Source organism: Myotis yumanensis, unplaced genomic scaffold (assembly GCF_028538775.1).
Source record: "Myotis yumanensis isolate MYYU_CA2020_CCGP unplaced genomic scaffold, mMyoYum1.0.hap1 SCAF_2, whole genome shotgun sequence".
NCBI classification, from domain to species: Eukaryota; Metazoa; Chordata; class Mammalia; order Chiroptera; family Vespertilionidae; genus Myotis; species Myotis yumanensis.
In genome coordinates this window covers 164324072-164345346 of record NW_027223753.1, presented here as the reverse complement: position 1 = coordinate 164345346, position 21275 = coordinate 164324072, and the positions used below count along the sequence as shown (strand labels likewise).

At 36.8% G+C, this 21275-nt stretch overlaps 1 protein-coding gene across 17 annotated transcripts in view; it reads left to right on the top strand.

Annotated features, from left to right (window-relative positions):
- The window catches only part of DLG1 (discs large MAGUK scaffold protein 1), a 274204-nt gene that overhangs the window by 173006 nt on the left and 79923 nt on the right, over window positions 1-21275 (top strand). For all 17 annotated transcript variants that reach the window (XM_070406507.1, XM_070406504.1, XM_070406506.1 and 14 more), the window contains 2 exons: window positions 8447-8567; window positions 15930-16086. In XM_070406507.1, coding sequence (XP_070262608.1) covers window positions 8447-8567; window positions 15930-16086 — 278 coding nt within the window. The remainder of the gene's footprint in view (window positions 1-8446; window positions 8568-15929; window positions 16087-21275) is intronic.

Sequence of the window (21275 nt, the reverse complement as noted above, 5' to 3'; positions counted from 1 at the left end):
CCCTAAAAATCCAGCCTCCATAGTTTTGCCTTTTCCAACCATATCACATGGTTGGAATCATATAGATATAGCCTTTGAGACTGGTTTTTTTTTTTCATGTAGTAATATGCATTTAAGTTTCTGTCATATCTTTTCATGGCTGGATAACCTCTTTTTAGTGCTGAATAACTCTTTGGCTAGATGTACTACATTTTATTTATTCATTCACCTATGGAAGTACATTTGGTTTCTTCTAAGTTTAGTCAGTTATGAATAAAGCTGCTATAAACATCCATGAACAGGTTTTTCTTTAGACTTAAGTTTTCAACTCCTTTGGAGTAAATACCCAGGACTGCAATTGTTGGTTCAAATGCTAAGAATATATTTAGTTTTATAAGAAACAGCCAAAGAGATTAAAAATGGCAGCAGAGTAGGTGGCTGCTGCGTGGACATGCTCCCACGAACAAGCTGGAATTACAACAAATATGGAAAGGCTTCCTGAATAATCAACAGAAAACTCAAAGGAGAGAATCCTGATACCCAAGGACCAAAGGTGGAGACCACATAGAGATTGGTAGGAGGGGCAGTGGCGAGAAAGGGCTGGCCAGGTGCCCACAGACAGGAACTGAAGTCCTGGAGAGCTATCTCAGCTGTGGGGGGGTACCACTGAGAACTCTGGGATTTAATCCAAAAGCTGGGCTCTCCAGCAGAGAGCACCAAATCTGAGGAGGGTACCCACATAACGTCAGCTATGAAAAGCAGTGGGGTGCTGTCTGCCAGGGAGTGGCAGCTGAAAGTTTGGGCACACTCTTAAAAGGTCAATGCACAAAAATTCCCTGTGGAGCCACCCACCTTGTTCTCTGGCAGAGGGAGGATGAAGTGGACTGGAGCTGTGAGAGCAGAACTCAGGACTGAGGACTTGGGGCATAGAGCTCAGAAGGCAGACACCCCAAGTTTCCTGCACTGAGTCATTCCCTCACACAGCAGAGGACATCTTTCCCACATACACATTTGCCTTGCCTCAGGGCAAGATAGTCAACACACCCTATTGGAAAATACCTTGCCCTGAGGCTACTTAAGAAATTAAAAGTAACAATTAGCCTCCAGGGAGAAGCAACTGCCCCACCCCATTGATAAAAACTCTCACCACACCTGAGGACGATTGCCTGGGGCTATTCGAGTCAGAATCCTATCCATCTGTAGACAGAGGCAGTGCGGTCTCTGGAGGGTTTGAGTCTTTGTCTGATCCAATTAGTCAGAAACAGCCTTGAACACTGTCCTGCTCTAGAAATTGAGAGGTATAGAGGAACTATCTAAAACAGTGGTTCTCAACCTTCTGGCCCTTTAAATACAGTTCCTCATGTTGTGACCTAACCATAAAATTATTTTCATTGCTACTTCATTACTGTAATGTTGCTACTGTTAGGAATCGTAATGTAAATATCTGATATGCAGGACGGTCTTAGGCGACCCCTGTGAAAGGGTCATTCGACCACCAAAGGGGTTGCAACCCACAGGTTGAGAACCACTGATCTAAAACATAGTCACAAATCCAAACAGACAACTAAAATGAGGAGACAAAGAAACAACCCTCAGATGAAAGAACTAGAGAATTCTCCAGAAGAAGAGATAAATGAAGCAGAGATAAGAAATTTATCTGAAACAGAGTTCAGAGTAATGATGGCAAAAATGCTCAACAGTATGAAAAAAGATGTTGTAACTATGAAAAAAGAGTCTGAGATAAAGAATGACGTAACCCAAATAAAGAACATATTGGAAGGAATCCACAGCAGATTAGGGGAAGCTGAAGATCGAATCAGTGAATTAGAAGACAGAGTTAAAATATCACTTAATCAGAGAACCAAAAAGAAAAGAACCATTAAAAAACAGGTGGACAGCTTAAGGGACCTGGGGACCAATGTGAAATGTAACAATATTAGAATAGCAGGTGTGCCAGAAGAGGCAGAAAGGGAGAAAGGAATAGAGAAGGTGTTTGAAGAAATAATGGCAGAAAACTTCCCTAACCTGGTAAAGGAAAAAGTCACACAAGTTCAGGAAGCACAGAGAACCCTAAACAAGAAGAACCCGAACAGACCCATGCCCAAACACATCATAATTAAAATGCCAAAAATTAAAGACAAAGAGAGAATCCTAAAGGCAGCTAGAGGAAAGAAAACTGTTACCTACAAAGGAGTTCCCATAAGGCTGACACCTGATTTCTCATCAGAAACTCTTCAGGCCATAAGGGAATAATAGGAAGTACTCAAGATAATGGAAAGCAAGGATCTGAGACCAAGATTACTATATCCAGCAAAGCTATCATTCAAAATAGACTGTCAAATAAAGAGCTTCCCAGACAAAAAAAAAAAAAAGAGTTCATCATCACCAAGCTAGCTTTACAAGAAATATTAAGGTTTATTGCATGTAACGTTATTATATTTAAGGTCGTCTTTCTTTAAATAAATAAAAATAAAAAATTAATTAATTGATTTTTTTTTTTTTTTTAAAGAAACAGCCAGACTGTCTTTCAAAGAAGATATGATTTTGCATTCCTACTAGCAAAGTGTGAGAATCCCTGTTGCTCCATTTCCTCACTAGCATTTGATGTTATCAGTGTTCTGTATTTGGCAGTATCTGGTTGTTTTAATTAGCATTTCCCTGATGACATATGATGTGGAGTATCTTTTCATATGCTTATTTGCCATCTGTATATCTTCTTTGGTGAGCTGTCTCTCAAAGGTCTTTGACAATTTTTTTCACTTACAGTGGACATGCAATATTAGTTTTAGGTGTACCACGTAATTAGACATTTTATATACCTTACAAAGTGATCACCTCAATAAATTTAGTACCCATCTGGCACCATACATAGTTTTTACATTATTATTGACTATATTCCCTACGGTGAACTTTACATATTTTGGCACATTTTAAATGTGGTTTTTTGTTGTCTTATTGTTAAGGTTCTTTATATATTTTCCCTAACAGTCCTTTATCAGATATCTCTTTTGCAAATATTCTCTCCCAGTCTTTGTCTAATCTTTTAATTCTCTAGATACTGTCTCTCACATAGCATAAACATTTAATTTTAATGAATTCTAGTGCTTGTCAGTTCTTTCTTTCATGGATCATGCTTTTGGTATTGTATCTAAAAGTCATTGCCAAACCCAAGGTCATCTTGATTTTCTTCTATGTTATCTTCTAGGGAGTTTTATAGTTTCATATTTTTATGTTTAGGTCTGTGATCCATTTTGAGTTAATTTTTGTAAAGTTTATGTCTAGATTGTGATAGTATTGAATGCATATGTTAGCATTCATTTGCATGTGGATATCCAGATATTCCAAGCACCATTTGTTAAAAAGTCTATCTTTGTTCCATTGTATTGCCTTCACTCCTTTGTCAAAGATCAGTTGACTATATTTATATGGGTCTGTTTCTGGATTCCCTATTTTGTTCCATTGATCTGTTTTGCTATTCTTTTGCCAATGCCACACGGTCTTGATTAGTGTAGCTTTATAGGAAGTCTTCAGTGTGAGTCCTCCAACTTAGTTCTTGTTCAGTATTATGTCAGCTATTCTGGGTCTTTTGCCTCTCTGTGTAAACATTAGAATCATTTTGACAATATCTTCAAAAAATTTGCTGGTATTTTGACTGAGTTTGCATTGAATCTATAGATCAAGTTGGGAAGAACTAATATCTTCACAATATTGAGTCTTCCTATTTATGAACATGGAGTATCCATTTCTTTAATTCTTTCATATCTTTCACCAGAGTTTTATAGTTTTTCTCACATAGATCGTATATATATTTTGTTAGATTTATTTATACATGCATATATCATTTTGGGTGCTAATGTAAGTGGTATTGAGTTTTTTATTTCAAATTCAACTAGTTATTACTGATATATAAGAAAGCAGTTGACTTTTATATATTAACCTGTATCTTTCAACCTTGCTGTGATTGCTGCTTAGTTCCAGAAGGGGTTTTATGGTCAAATTTTTTCAGATTTTCTACGCAGATAATCATGACATCTGCACACAAAGATATTTTTATTTCTTCTTAATCTATGTGCCTTTTACTTCCTTTTCTTATCTTATTGCTTTTGCTAGGACATCCTTCACTTGTTCCTAATCTTAATGGTAAAGCTTCAAGGATCTTACCATTAAGTATGATATTAGCTATAGGAATTTTGTAGATTACTTTTTTATCAAGTTGAAAACACTCCCTCTATTTCTAGTTTACTGAAAGTTATCATAAATTGATATTGGATTTCATTAAATGATTTTTCTGCATCTGTTGATTCGATCATGTGACTTTTTCTTTAGTCTGTTGATGTGTTGGATCATATTAATTGTTTTTTGAAGGTTGAACCAGCCTTGCATAGGTGGAATAAATCTCAGATGTTTGTGGTATGTAATTATTTATACATTGTTGAATTTTTTGGTAATATTTTGTTGAAGATTTCTTCATCTATGTTCATGAAAGACATTGTTCTCTAGGAGGTTTTTTTGGTTTTGTTTTTTGTAATTTCTTTGTCTGGTTTTGTTAATCAGCTGATGCTGGGTTCATAGAATAAGTTAGGAAGTATTCCCTTGGCTTCTATCTGCTGGAAGAGACTATAAAGAATTGGCATAATTTCTTAAATTTGTGGTAGAATTCACTAGTGAACGCATCTGAACCTGCTGCTCTTTTAGAAGGTTATCAGTTATTGATTCAATTTCTTATAATAGGTATAGGCCTGTTTAGATTGTCTATTCTGTGTGTGAATTAACAAAGTGTGTCTTTCAAGGAATTGGTCCTTTACATGTAAGTTATAAAACTTGTGGGTATAGGGTTGTTCTAGTATTTCTTTATTACCATTTTAATGTCCATGGGATCTGTAGTGGTGTCCCCTTTTTTCATTTCTGATATTAATAAATTTTGACCTTTTTTTGTAGTTAGCCTAGCTGCAGGCTTTTTATTTTATTGATCTTTTCAAATAACCAGCTTTTGGTTTTGTTGCTTTTTCTCTATTGATTTCCTGTTTTCAATTTCATTGATTTCTTTTTTTAAATATTTGTTTTTATTTTGTTTTTCCATCGCCATTTATCTCCTCTGTGCCCTCTTCCACCTCCACCCTACAATCACCACACTGATGTCCATGTCCATGAGTTTTCTTTCTTTTTATTTCTTTTTTTGCTCAATCCCTTTACCCCACCCTTCACACCTCCCTGCTCCCCACCGCAACTGTCTGCTCTCTATTTTGAGGCTATTTTACTTGGTAGTTAATTTTTTAATTCAGTTTAATTTACTTTCAATTTAATTTGCTCTCTTTTTTTCTAGTTTCATAAGGTGGAAGTTATGATGATTCATTTTAGACCTTCTTTTCTAACATATGCATTCAATACTACAGCAAATTTTAAGTTGTGTTTTCATTTTCATTTAATTCAAAACATTTCTTAATTTCTCTGGGGATTTCTTCTTTGACCCATGTGCTATTTAGAAGTGTGTTATTTAATATCCTTGTATTTTAGGATTTTTAAACTAGCTTTTTGTTATAGCTTTCTAGTTTAATTCTATTGTAGTCTGAGAGCAGACATTGTATCTTTTCTCTTTTAAATTTATTAAGATGTGTTTTATGGCCCAGGATGTAGTCTATCTTGGTGAATGTTCCATATGAACTTAAGAAGAATGTGTGTTCTGTTCTTGTTGATTGAAATAGTCTATTCTTGTCCATTATATCCAGTTGATTGATAATGTTGTTAAGTTCAACTATGTCCTTACTAATTTTCTGGCTGCTGTGTCTGTCCACTTGTAATAAGAGGCTGTGGATGCAGTTCTGTTTCTTTTGACTGCATGTAGTTTGACATTGTTATCAGGTGCGTACATGTTAAAGATGGTTAAGTGTGTTTCTTGTAGACAAAATATAGTTGAGTCTGATTTTTTTTATCCACTTTGACCATCTTTATTTTATAATTGGTGCATGTAGTCCATTGGTGTTCAGAGTGATTATATAGTTGGAATAATATCTATTATATTTGTTAGTTTTCTATTTGTTGCCCTTTTTTTTTCTTATATTTGTCATTCACTTTTTTTCAGCCTTTTATGGTTTTTATTAAGCATTTTATGTTATTCCATTTTCTCTCCTTTCTTAGCATGTCACTTACTTTCTTTTTACTCTGGCTTAGTGCTTACCCTAGAGTTTGCAATATACATGTACAAGTAATCCAAATCCACTTTCAGATAACACTATACAGCTTCACAAATAGTGTGGGTACCTAATAATAACAAAATAGTCTACAGCCATACCACCCTGAATGAGTCCGATCTTGTCTAATAATAACAAAATAATCCTAAATTTTTCCTCCCATCACTTGCATTATTGCTAATATTCATTTCATTTATATATAAGTGCACATGCGCACACCCACACAAACATAGTTGAATACAGTGTTGCTGTCATTATTTTGAACAGTATTATCTGTCAGATCAGTAATAAGAAAAATGAGTTTTTATTTTATTTTATTCCTTCTTCAATGCTTTTTCTTTCTTTACATATAACTGAATTTCTGACCTACTAACTTTTCTTCTCTCTGAAGAATGTCTTCACACATTTGAAATGGCAAGTGAACTAGCAACAAATTACCTCACTATTTGTTTGTATAAGAAAGTATTTCTTCACTTTTGCAGGATAATTTTACAGGGTAAGGAAGTATTTTTTCTCTTAACACTAAATATTTCCACACTCTTACATCTGAGGAGAAATCAGATGTAATTCTCATTTTTGCACCTTTATCAATGAGATGTGGGGGGGTTTCTGTGGTTTCTTGTTGGAATATTTTTCTTCCCCTCCCCTTTTTTCTTTGACTTTGTATAATTTAAAAAGGATTTGCCTAGGTGTAATTATTTTGGCATTTATACAGCATAGAGCTTCCTAGATCTGTGGTTTGGTGTCTGACATTAATTTGGGTAAATTCTCAATCATTTTTATTTCAAATAGTTCTTCTATTCCTTTCTCACCTCCTTTTGGTATTTTTATTATGTCTATGTTACACCTTTTATAGTCCCACAGTTCTTGGATATTTTGTTTTGGTTTTATTAGGTTTTTAATCGGTCCTGTTCTTTTTACTTTTTAGTTTTAGAAGTTGCTATTGCAATACCCTCCATCTCAGAGATTTTTTTCCTCAGCTGTATTCAAACTATTAATAAGCCCATCAAAGGCATTATTTATTTCTATTACAGTGTTTTTGATCTCCAGTACTTCTTTTTTGTTTCTTTCTTAGAATTTCAATCTCTGTACTTACATTGCTCATCTGTTCTTGCATACTGTCGGCTTCTTTATTAGAGCCATTAGTATACTATTCATTGTTTCAAATTCCTAGTCTGATAATTTCAACATTGCTTTCATGTCTGAGTCTGGTTTTGATGCTTTCTCTTTCTCTTCAAACTGTGTTTTTGCCTCTTAGTATGTCTTATAATTTTTTTTTCTTGATAACTAAGCATGATGTACTGGGTAAAAGGAGCTGCTGTAAATAGGCCTTTAGTGATTTGGCGATACAGTTTTGGGGAAAGGAAGGTGTTCTATATATAGTCCTATGATTAGGTCTCAGTCTTTTAGTCAGTTTGTGCCTCTGGAATGTGAACTTCACGGTGCTTCTCAGTATTTCCAACCTCCTCTCTTAGTTAGGTGGGACAGGATGGTTAGAGTGGGCTGGAGTTGGTTATTTCCCAATAAAAGCTCAGCAGGTTAGGGTCTAGTTAACTGTTCCTCCTAGGGGCAGACTGTTGAGAAGAACAGAATGCTTGTGTCTTCCAAAATGATTCTTTTTCCTTTCCTCCTGCAAAGAAGCACAAGGGCATTTTTTTCCCCCATTATTCACTGTGAGACCCAGTAGAGATCCAGGAGGTAAAATTTATAGAAGTGTGGAGTCCCTGAATGACAAGGTCCACCTGGTGGTTTTGACTTTCAGAGTTGTCCACCTTAGCCTCCAAAAACTTGTCAATTATGATTCAGGCTTCTCTACCCCAGCAGTTCTTCCACAGACATTTCTGTTCTGGTTAAGTTGTGATTCTCTGTTTGCTACCAGTCTCTCCAATTTGAGAGATAGCAGTTTGCCCTGTGACCTCCCTTATCTTAAGGATTAAAGAATAGTTGTTGATTTTTTTCAGTTTGTTTAGCTTTTTAGTTGTTTTTAGGACAGAGTGATGACTTCCACACTTGTTATATGCTAAACTAGAAACATACTATTTAATCATTTGGTTTTTACAAGTTTGCTTTACTGATCTGAATATTTGAACTAGTTTTTACCTGGAAACTTGACCTTGTCTAATTTTTTTTACCTGATAAATAAATCTTCTCTAACAAATTCTATTATAGAAATAAGTGAATATGAATTATACATTAATCTTTAATTTGATAATTCACAAATGTGGTACTGAATAGCTTGTTTCATTTTTCAAGTGTTTTTCACTTTCTTTATTTTGAAGCTGCTTCTCAGCCCATTGATAACCATGTTAGCCCATCTTCCTACTTGGGCCAGACACCAGCATCACCAGCCAGATACTCACCTGTTTCTAAAGCAATGCTTGGAGATGATGAAATTACACGGTAAGGAACTGAACATACATCCTTCTTACATAAAGCCAACTATTAGATGGAGTTCTAATCAGCCAAGTAGGATAGACATAATTTTCAGGACTAAAAATGTTTATTGACAGATGAGGAACCTAAACCTTAACTTTTCCATTGGATGATTCATTGAAGAGACTGAAATGTAAAAATATTTTATATTCCAAATAATCACTGCTCTATTTTTAATATTGCTATTTTTTAATGATTGGTAAATTATCATTAGAAAGTAGCTATGGTAAAAGTTAAGAACATATTTAGGGATATTTAAAACTAACTTTTTACATATTTTTATCTAATATATACCATATAATATTATGGCATTTATTTTTCAGAATTCAACAAGTAGTATTTTCTCTAACACCTAAAATATACTTTCAACTAACATTACTAACTGCACTCAAGTTGTAGATTAACTGTCTTTTTATTCCCAAAGAACTCTCAACTAGGTGGGAAAAAATAACTGAAAAAGTATTTTAGATCTTTTTCACATTTACTATAGTAATAAGACATTTTTGTACAGTTTACTTTATACTTTGTACAAGTATTTCATATTATAGCACTTACCATTAAACATATGCTAATTAATGCCTATTTTTATGTTTTTATTAGTTGCATTATTGTCAGAATTATTATTTTTGAACCTTCATAAGTCTAATTATTCTTTATTTGTCAGACTCCTTACTTTAGGCAGTGATCTCTTTAAGGTCATATAGGAATGTTTGTCTTTGTCCGCTTCTATAAGAATTCGCAATGTTGAGAACTTAATTAAAAAGGTGCTCGGTAATTATGTTTGGAATGAAAATCAGCAGAAAGCATAGTGTTTGTGATGATGATACGAATTTTCAAGGCTATTAGTGTTTAGGCTATGCTCCTGTACTATGTAATAAAAGGCTAATATGCAGATTGTACCCTCAACTGGGAGTTCGACCAGGGGGCGGGGCCAGCCGGCCAACTGCCCGCGGCCCCTCCCCCCCAGCCAATCGGCCCCAATTGGGGCAGGCCAGCCAGATCCCACCTATGCATGAATTCATGCACCGGGCCTCTAGTCTGTCATAATCATTTTGTTGCTTTCTAATAGTGCCTAAAGGAGTAAAGAGAAAATAATTAATGGCTTATCTAGTCTTTAATCTCTGCTTATTTTTCAAACTAAAATATATGTTATATTAGCACCTTGATTGCTATTTCCTATCTTTTTCACTTGTATATCTGCTGTCTAGAATATTGTATAGGACTTTGTAGTATCACATAATGGATGTACCTGATTTCTATACTTTTCTATAAAATTCAGGTGGTTGGTTACTAGATATGTCTTCCCAAATTGGTGTGCATTTTATCACTCCCTTTTAATAATTACACTACTATGCCCAGATATTGAGATATAAAATCTTCACTTTTCCATCAGCAGTTCTCCACAGTTTAATCCTAAAGCAATCTTTCAGAGGTTATCTCACATTACCAATCTCAAATAAAATAAAAGAAATCCCAACAGTTGATTTAAAGGTTTATTTTTAACAGATATGATCCACATACAGTTCACCCACTTAAAGTGTACAACTCTGATTTTTGGTATATCACATTATTAATTTTTTTAATATGATAATATATGCATAACATAGCATTTGCCATGTGCAATTCAGTGCAACCATAACATTATGCAACCATCACCACTATTTCCAAAACTTTTCCTTACCTCAGACAAACTATAACCATTAAGAAATAACTCTCCATTTCCCTATCCTTCTTGCTCCTCCTGGTAACCACTACTCTACTCTCTGTCTCTGTGAATTTGCCTACTCCAGATTGTTAATATAAGTGGAATCTTAAAATACTTACCCTTTTGTGTCTGGCTGTAGCATGTACAGAACTTCATTCCTTTTTATGGCTGAATAATATTCCATTTTGTGTATATACCCCATTTTGTGTATCCATCCATTTCTTGACAGACACCTGAGTTGTTCCCATCTTTTGGATATTGTGAATAATGCTATAATAAACAATGGCATGTGAGTATCAGTTTCTGTCCCTGCTTTCAATTCCTTTAGATAAGTGATTTTCAATCAGTGTGCCACAAGAATTTTTAAAACATTCAATACTTAACTGTTTAATCAGGAGCACTGACTACTTTTCCCTTAAATTGTCAAAAAACATGACAATAGCACAGCTCTGTTTATGCCAGGTTTTCTCTAAAGCTAAGATGGCAGCCAATCAACCACTCTCTGAAGAGTGTAGTGTTGCTATTAATAAAGTGGCATCTTATAAGCTGCACATCAGTGTTGCTTATTTATCTACTAGAGGCCCGGTGCACAAAAATTTGTGCACTCGGGGGAAGGGGGGTCCCTCAGCCTGGCCTGTGCCCTCTCGCAGTCTGGGACCCCTCGGGAGATAACGACCTGCTGGCTTAGGCCTGCTCCTGGGTGGCAGAGGGCACACCCAATCCCTAGGTGCAGCCCCTGGTCAGGCTCAGAGCAGGGCCAATTGGGGAGTTGGGGCGCCGCCCCCTGTCATGCACAGAGCAGGGCGGATTGGGAGGTTGCGATGCCACCTTCAGTCACGCTCAGGGTACGGCCAATTGGGGGCACCGCCCCCTGTCACACTCAAGGCAGGGTCGATGGGGAAGTTGCGGCACCACCCCCTGTCACGCACAGAGCAGGGCCGATCAGGGTGTTGGGGAGCTGCCCCCTGTCACGCACAGAGCAGGGCCAATCAGGGGGTTGAGGAGCTCCCCCCTGTCACGCACAGAGCAGGGCCCATCAGGGGGTTGGGGAGCTCCCCCCGTCACGCACAGAGTAGGGCCGATAGAGGAGTTGGGGCACCGCCCCCTGTCACACACAGAGCAGGGTGGATCAGGGGGTAGGGGCACCACCCTCTATCACCCACAGAGCAGGGTTGATCAGGGGGTTGGGGCGCCGCCACTCTCACATTCAGGGCAGGGCCGATGGGGAGGTTATGGCTCTACCCCATCACACACAGAGCAGGGCCCGTGGGGGGGAGAGGGGGGTTGGGGCGCCGCCCCCTGTCACACACAGAGCCGCAGGGCGATCAGGGGGTTTAGGCGCTGCCCCCTGTCACGCTGATCCCGGTGCTGGGATGCCTCGTGGCTCTGCTGATGCCGGTGCTGGGAGGCATATTACCCTTTTACTATATAGGATAGAAGCCTGGTGCATGGGTAGGGACTGGCTGGTTTGCCTTAAAGGGTGTCCTGGATCAGGGTGGGGGTCCCCACTGGGGTGCCTGGCCAGCCTGGATGAGGGGATGATGGCTGTTTGCAGCTGGTCACACACCCTTCAGGGTGGGGGTCCCCACTGGGGTTCCTGGCCAGTCTGGGTGAGGGGCTGAGGGCTGTTTTGAGGCTGGTGGGTGACTGAAGCTCCCAACCGCTCCTTTTTTTCTTTTTTTTTTTTATTCTGGGCCAAGGCTTCGGCTGCTGAAAGCAGATATCTGGTTTGTTTTGGTTCTATAATCGAAACACTGTATCATCTCCAGCTCTGAGATCCGGGCTGGCTGAAAGCTGGTTTCTGGGGTTTTTTTTAGCTTCTATATTTGTTACAATGTTTCAAACTGCCAGCTCAGAGGCCGGCAAGGCATGCGGGGAACGTTGGAGTCCTCCTTCACTGAAGCAAGCAAGCCTCATGTTCGCTTCCAGCTGCCTGGCTGCCGGCCGCCATCTTGGCTCGCAGTTAATTTGCATATCGCCCTGATTAGCCAATGGGAAGGGTAGCGGTCGTACGCTAATTACCATGTTTCTCTTTTATTAGATAGGATAGGATGCCCTATAATTCCATTGAAGACTCAGTACAACCTCTTGTTGCCAAATTCTTTGAAGACCAAGCTGAGGTGAAAAGGGAGAATGGAAAGGAATTCCTGAAATATCTAAGAAAATGTGGGAGTAAAATTTGCCTTCCAGTGTTGAAGAGGCCTGAAATAAATAACTAGAGACCCGGCATAAAAGCTCTAGAGCAGCAGTTCTCAACCTGTGGGTCGCAACCCCTGTGGGGGTCAAACGACCCTTTCACAGGGGTCGCCTAAGACCATCGGAAAACACATATATAATTACATATTGTTTTTGTGATTAATCACTATGCTTTAATTACGTTCAATTTGTAATAATGAAATTGGGGGTCACCACAACATGAGGAATTGTATTAAAGGGTCGCAGCATTAGGAAGGTTGAGAACCACTGCTCTAGAAGGAGTAAATCGTAAGCGATTAGCAAATCAGGCTCAGGAGGAGGAAGACCCATCGTAAAAGCCCGCTGAGTGTTGGGTGAATAGACCTAACATCAGAAGGCAACAAAGCATGTCTTCTCATTGTAGTAGGTCCCAAAATCAATCAGGTGCTTAAGAATCTTGATCCTGCCCTGACTGGTTTGGCTCAGTGGATAGAGCGTCATCCTACAGAATGAAGGGTCCCGGGTTCTATTCCAGTCAAGGGCATGTACCTTGGTTGCGGGCACATCCCCAGTGGGGGGCGTGCAGGAGGCAGCTGATCTATGTTTCTCATCGATGTTTCTAACTCTCTATCCCTCTCCTTTCCTCTCTGTAAAAAATCAATAAAATATATTTTTTTAAAAAAAAGAATCTTGATCTTCTCCATTTGACAGAAGACTGCTTTTCTTCATTGGTGTGTGTACAAATAAACCTATTTTTTGCATTATTTTTTTAAAAAATGACAACAGCCACCACAACAATAGCTGTCCAGTGTGAATGAATCAAAATTATACAATAGCTGTCCAGTGTGAATGAATCAAAATTATACCTTTTTTTTTTTTCTGGTCCGATCGGCAAAAAATATATTTTTGGGTATGCCGCCAAATTTTAGTAATTAGTTTGTGTGCTATGAGATTAAAAATGTTGAAAATTGCTGCTTTAGATATATATCTGTGAGTGGAATTGCTGGATCATATGGTAACTCTGTGTTTAAGTTGATGAGGAACTACCTATTTTCTACAGAAGCCACATCATTTTACATTCCCACCGTCAATAATTTTAGGGTTTCAGTTTTTCCACATCCTCACCAACACTTGCTTTTCATGTTTTGTTTTATAGCCATTATAGTAGTTGGGACATATTGTGATTTTTACACATTTTCCTAATTACTAATAATGTTGAAGCATCTTTTCATGGGCTTTGAAAAATTAGAATTTATTTTTCTCTGGAAATGCTATTGGATTTCAGCAGGATAATTTTAATTAAGTATTATTTACTACTATCGAAGTAGAATTCATATATATTTAAAGCATAATAGGAACCCTAAACCATGAGTCTACCATCTAACAAGAAAATAAAACATCACCAATATAGTGAAACCTATCCTGTGTCCTGCTTTTCTGCACTGCCCCACCAAGTTAACTGCTTTTCTGAATTTTTTCTTTCATACATGTTTGTGTATATAATATATCCTAAGCAGTATGTATTTAGTTTCGCAATTTTTGACAAGAAAATATAATTTTGTTAACACTATAAGTGAACTGGCAAAACTGATACCTCTGTATGACTAGAAAATACCATTTTAAGTTTTGAGTAGACAAACATTTAAGAAGCTTAATTTCACATTATATGGAAGTATTCCTAAAATACATTTGTAAAATTTATTTATTTCTTCTAAGCTTTTTGTTATCAATAGATTTCTGTGATGTTTTAGAAAAATCACATTAAATTTAAAAAATGTTTATCAAATATGATATAGTCTAATCTCAAGTGATGTTCTGTATTTTATTATATAAAACTAGAGGCCCAGTGCACAAAATTAGTGCACTGGCGGCGGGGGGGGCGGGGGGTATCCCTCAGCCCAGCCTGCACCCTCTCACAATCCAGGACTTCTGGCTCCCAACCGCTCGCCTACCTGCCTGCCTGATTGCCCCTAACCACTTCTGCCTGCCGGCCTGATCACCCCCTAACCACTCCCCTGCCAGCCTGATTGACAACTAACTGCTCCCCTGCCAGTCTGATCACCCCCAACTGCCCTCCCCTGCAGGCCCAGTCCCCCCCAACTGCCCTCCCCTGCCAACCTGGTCACTCCCAACTGCCCTCCCCTGCCAGCCTGGTCCCCACAACTGCCCTTCCCTGCTGGCCTGATCACCCACAACTGCCCTCCCCTGCTAGCCATCTTGTGGCTGTGGGCACTGCCATCTTTGAGGGCAGGACGGTCAATTAGCATATTCTCTCCTTATTGGCTGTGGGCGTTGCCATCTTTTGAGGGCAGGGCAGTTAATTAGCATATTCCCTCCTTATTGGCTGTGGGTGTCACCATCTCTGAGGACATGGCAGCCAATTAGCATATTCCCTCTTTATTAGATAGGACAAATATTCCCTCTTTATTAGATAGGATAATCTGCTGCTGGTATTTTCATGGTCTTACCAGAGAAAATTATTGATTTTCACATAGCTATGTATAAGTGGTAGCAAATATGAAACATTATTAGTGGTAAGATATATTTTTATTTCAGAGATTTTAAATAGGTGGTATTTGGGGCAAAAAAGGGTACATCTTAGAAAGGACAAAAAGCAGAGGTAGATAGATGGATGTGACTTAAGAAATAAAGATATTTAATTGTTTCATATAAAAAATCTGGAGATGGGCAATTCCAGTGTTTATGTAGCAACCCTAGGTCCATGGTTTCTCTGCTTGATCTTAGCTTCAAGACTGTTATGTGTTCAAACCAGTAATGGCGTTTTATCATTTATTTTTTTGTGGGGGGTATTATGTTGGGTGGGGAGGCAAACAAATGTGCTTTGTCCTTGTTAGGGTCTGTCTTTCTTTGGCAGTGACAGTGAAATTTCCCTTTATTTCTCAGAAGCCAGAAGAGGATCATAGCAAAGGGTTAATGACTGGCTTAAATTAATCATTAACTCATCCCTTTGGGATTGGAAAAAGGACCTTACCTTCTCTAAGACAAAGTGATATCTTCCTTTTACAAAATCTAAAAAGTAGGGGAAATAGGCAATAAAATGTGCACAACATCAATTTTTCATAAGTGTATTATATATACAATATTCCCTGAGAAGGCTCTTTATATCATTTTTTAAATTTCCACATAGTTTTCTTCTTTCTGTTTTAGTTTCATGTTTTCTTCCTTTTGTTTTAGTTTCGTGTTTGTTTCGTAACATGGGTTTTGCTTTTATATGAAATTATGATTTTTACTTTTAATTTCTAAGCCTAATTTCTAGGGTTAGAAAGAATTCCTTCCTTACTCTGCAATTCCAAAAACCCTTTTATATTTCATCTAGCTTTCTTTATAGTTTGAAAAGAGTTATCAATAGGGAATTCTTTCTCATTGATACAATGTCAAATTCTGTATAAAATTTCTAAGATAAACAAAATTGTTTTTTTAATTTTTAGGGAACCTAGAAAAGTTGTTCTTCATCGTGGCTCAACAGGCCTTGGTTTCAACATTGTAGGAGGTGAAGATGGAGAAGGAATATTTATTTCCTTTATATTGGCTGGAGGACCTGCTGATCTTAGTGGAGAGCTCAGAAAAGGAGATCGTATTATATCGGTAGGATATGTTAATCAAAGTAATGTATGTGTTTTTATTTTAACTATGACCTATTATTAAAAATTTTTGTTTTTACATCCTAAAGTTATGAGATATTTTAGTTAATCTTACCATTTTACAGCTTAATTGTAGAATTATAGTGATGTCAGAGAACATGATCTATATGACAGATTTTATTTTGATATTTGGCTTACTTATAAGTGTCATCTTTATAAATGTCTTTTATACTATGTCTATTAACTCAACCTATGTCTTTATACGTCTATTAACTCAACCTTGCTGCTTGTTTAGTTTAGATCTTTGTTTTAATCTTTTGTCTGCTTAATATATTATTTGAAAAGATTTTTTTAAGCTGCCTGAATGTGATGATGTGTTTAGCACTTTGCCCTTATAGCGTTTTTTTCCATTGTATGTATGAAACTATGTTATTAAATGCACTAAATTTAGAATCATCATTTCTTCCTAGTGAATTGAACTTTTTGATCCCCTTTATTTATAATAAAGGTTTTTATCCTAGAAGGTATATTGCTGATAATAATGTCACTGCTAACATTTTTCCTTGATATTCACCTCATCTTTTCTTCCCTTTTTACTTTCAATTTGTCTGTGCATTTATGTGGCTGTTGTCCATACAGTTTTATACTAAAACTGATCAATAATTCTACTGTTCTACCTAATGGCTCACAGACTTTGGGAAATTTTAATTCTAATGATCTGTTTCTAGTATTTTACTTCTGTTTCACTTTTATATCCCCCAAACTGAGTCATTTTTTTTTTTTTAACAGTCAATCCATTCTTTCATTTTTTTGTTCTTATATTTTCTCCTGTGTTTTTTAGTGGGCCACTAACAGCATTGGGATTTGTTTTTATTGTATAGGACTGTCTTGTTCATTGTAGAAAATTTAGCCTTTTAAGCTCCCATTCTCTTGCTAGTAGAACTCCTTAGTTATTTTAAGAAGCAAAAGTGTCCCTCAAATATCCAGATGCACCTTAGTGGGAGCCTTGGATTATTCTTTAGCAGTGATTTTTTTTTTATAATTGATTGATTGATTTGAGAGAGAGAGGATGAGAGAGAAACATCGATTATTGTTCCACTTATTTGTGCCTTCATTGTTTGATTCTTCTATGTGTCCTGACCGGGGATTGAACCCATAACCTTGGCATATCGGAATGATGCTCTAACCAACTGAGTTACCTGGTCAGGGGCCAGCAATGATTTCTTGATGATAAATACTCTTAGAGTTTGTCTGAAAATATCTTTATTTTACCCTGACGTGTAAATATAATTCAGTCTAGAATTCTAGGTTGACAGTTGTTGTCTAGTACTTTGAAGATACTGCTTTATGCATGCTATTTGGAAAATAATACAATAATTAATAAACAGTAATACAAGAATAAACTCCGTTTCACACACTCACAACCATAAATCTATTTTTGTCCCACCCTGTATGCTATTTTGTTTTTAATTAAAAAGTTTATGCAACACTTTAAAATTGTAAGATCTGAGATATAGAAACAAACCTATATCCTGTGTCGCCAATAATATTCAATATTGATGACTATTTAAATAATTTCTTATAAATCAATAGAGACCTTTTCAACTACATAATATAAAGAAAACAAAATTTGAAAATACTCCTCAAACTGAAGGTATATGTTGCTGGAACAGGATAAGAAAAGCATTCAAAAATGTACATTGTATCTTTTTACAGTTTTCTATCAATCAATCCCTCTTGCCACCTAATCCTTACCTGCACATACTTAACATGTATCACCATATTCCTGCAACCTATATGTGACAAAAGACTTGGAGGAATTGAGGTGGGAGTTATAAAACTTTACTATCTCTTGTGGCGGTTGCTACACAACATTTAAAATTGTCAAAACTCTTAACTGTAAACTAAAAAAAGATTAATTTATTGAAGATAAATTATGCCTAAATAAAAATAGATGTTTAAAGTTATAACCAAGTATCATATCCACCCAGTTAAATGATTTTTTAAAAATTGATGATAATAAAACATTGGTGAGGGCATGGAGTAATTGTAACTCTCATTCATTACTGGTGGACAGATAAAATAATACAATCACTACAAAAACTTTTGGGACGTTTTCAAGAAATTAAAAATATATCTAACCTTACCACCCAGATTTTACCGACAAAATCATATATCTACAAAAATCACTTTAACAATAATGTGTGTAACAGACTTATTCCTAATAACCCAGATTTTGAAATAATTTGTGTTCATCAATAGTAAAGTAGCTAAATAAATTGTTATATGTTTATACAATATGCTTCACAGCAATAAAAGTTAACTATTGAAACTCAAAACAACATGGCTGACACTAAAATACAACATGTTGAATAAAACAAAACACCACAGAAATGCATGCTATATTATTCCAGTTACATGCTAATCATGAGCATGCAACACTAATTTGTATTAATAGAAGTCAGAAAGTTGGTGCTGGTAATTGTACTGACTATAATAAAGAGACACAATGGAAATGTGGATTGGTTAATGGAGAGGTATATCTTGTTTGGGGTTGTGATTACGTAGGTGCATACAGTTGTTGAAAATTCTTCCAACTGAACTGTTGAAATTCGTACATTTTCTTTCTTATAAATTATATTGTAATTTAAATTTTTAAAATAAGTTACAGTATTGCCCTGGTCAGTGTTTTAAGTGGTTAGAGCATCAACTGCACACCAAAGTCTCACAGGTCCTAATACCAATCAAGGGCACATACCTGGGTTGCAGGTTCAATCCCCAGCCCTGGTCTAAAAAACTCAAAGGAAAATAGATGTATTTTGAATTGTCAATGAGGGACCACTTTATATGGGTCACTGACACACTGCCAGATTATGTTAGTCTGACCAATACAACCTGCTTCACTCAGAACTTTCCCAGTTTTAGTACTGAAAGCTTTGTCTGGAAATCCCTTTAGTCTCAATTTTAAAACTGAACATCTCAGATAGTGCAGCCCAATTGCACATCCTAATGTGAGTGTAAATTAAGGACCTGTATAGCCTTGTTTGGCAGTATGCATCAGTAACCTTAAAATTTCAATGCTTATAAGCTTCTCTATGGAAATACACTGAAAGCAATAGGAAAACCTATGAACAAGAGAAAAACATGAGAAAATATATTCAAAACTAAATAAACCTTGAAACAAACTTATTTAAATAACTCATTAGACAAATTTAACTTTTTTCAATTTTCAGCTTATATCAGAATCACCTTGAGGCCTTGTTAAAAGATCGATTTCTAGACCCCCATCCCTAAACTTTCTGATTTAGTATAACTTGAAGAGGTTCTGAAATTTATATTCTTAACAAGTTTCCATGAGATACTGATATTGCTACCCCTAGAATCAAACTTTGTGAACCACTCTTGTAAAGACATCACTGTTATTTATTTTTAACTAGAGGCCCGGTGCACAAAAATTTGACCTGTCAGTTGGTTCTTGGAACACCCTACTTTTAAGATTCTCTGTATTTGACCTTATTCAGAACACCACCACTACAAAAGCCTGTCAAAACAATTACAGGCCCTGGCTGATGTGGCTCAGTTGATTGGAGCGGCTTCCCTTGTACCCAAAGGTCCCAGGTTTGATTTCCAGTCAGGGCACAAGCCTGGGTTTCCACCTCTTTCTCCCTCCTCTCTAAAATCAATAAAATAAACAATTTCAGGCACATTATGGCTGCTTAAGACATTGGATAACAGTTGAGGCAAACAGTAGACTAATCAAAACACTTAAAAGGAAAAACTGGGAATGAGATCTCCATAGAGCCTCTGAAAAGTTCTGACATATTCCTTGGAATCTGACATATTCCAGGACATTTGCATGTTCTGGATTGTGTGCATGCTCAAGAAAGACCTGAAAACTCCCTAAATTCTCACCTCTGGGTGACCATAAGGCTCTGTGTAAGCAGGAAGTGAAGATTAAGGCAGTTATTAGTTGCTTACCCGAGTGTTGAAGACATTACCCAACATGCACACAGAGCCCTTCAGCAAAGAGTCCAGCCATTTAAATAAATCTCTGTCCAATTATTAACTGACTGCTAAAATAACCACGCAAAGACTCAGTAGCACACAACAAAGAATATAAATTTTACAGCATTCAGAAATGTCATCAAAGGGGTCTGTAGGAGGCCACAGATCTGATTTCCAGAGTTACTACATTATATTATTTTAAATGTTCCTTTTTTAAGAAAAAAATTATGAGATACACCAAAAACATGAAAATAATGGCCAAAGCCCTGGACAGGAGTTGAGTGTCAGCCAGTACAACAGAGGGTCACAGGTTTGATTCCCAGTCAAGGACACACACCTGGCTTGCAGGTTCATTCCCCACCTCTGATTGGGGTACATGCAAAAGACAATCTCTCTCTCTCTCTCTCTCTCTCTCTCTCTCTCTCTCTCTCTCCCCCCCCCCTCCCTCCCTCCCTTCCTCCCTCCTCCCCTTTCCACTCCCTCACGTGTGCTTCCTCTCCCTTCCAGTCTCTCTGAAAAAGCAATGAGAAAAATATCCTCAGGTGAGGATTATCAAAAAAAAAATAAATAAGTAAAAATAAGGGCTAAAAACTTTTCCTTTTATTTTATTTTTTTAATTTTTACATATCTGAGAAGCTCGGTAAAAGTTCCAGTTAGAATAAACTTAAAGAAATCCACACCATAGACCCATCAAAATCAGACTGTCAGAAAACAAAAGAAAGAATCTTAAAAGCAGAAAGGGAGAAATGATGCCCATACAAGGAAGCCTCAATAAGATGAACAAGTGATTTCTTGTCAAAAACAATGAAAATAATGGCCAAAGCCCACAAGCAATGGGATGACATATTCAACGTTTTTAAAGGTAAAGACTGTTTATCAAGAATTCTATATCCAGCCAAACTATCCTTCAGAAACGAAGAACAAATAAGATATTCCAAGATAAACAAAAGCTGAGGAAGTTAATCTCTAGTAAACTTTCCCTACAAGAAATACTATGCAGAATTCCTTCAGACTAAAATAAAAGGACACTAGAGAGTAACCCAAATCCATGTGAAGAAATAAAGAACATCTTTAAAAGTTACTACATAAGTAAATATAAAACAGCATCAGTGAATGTTTTTTGACTTTTTTATTCCATCTGATTAAAAGACAACTGGATAAAACAATTTTAAATATGTGTTGATAGGC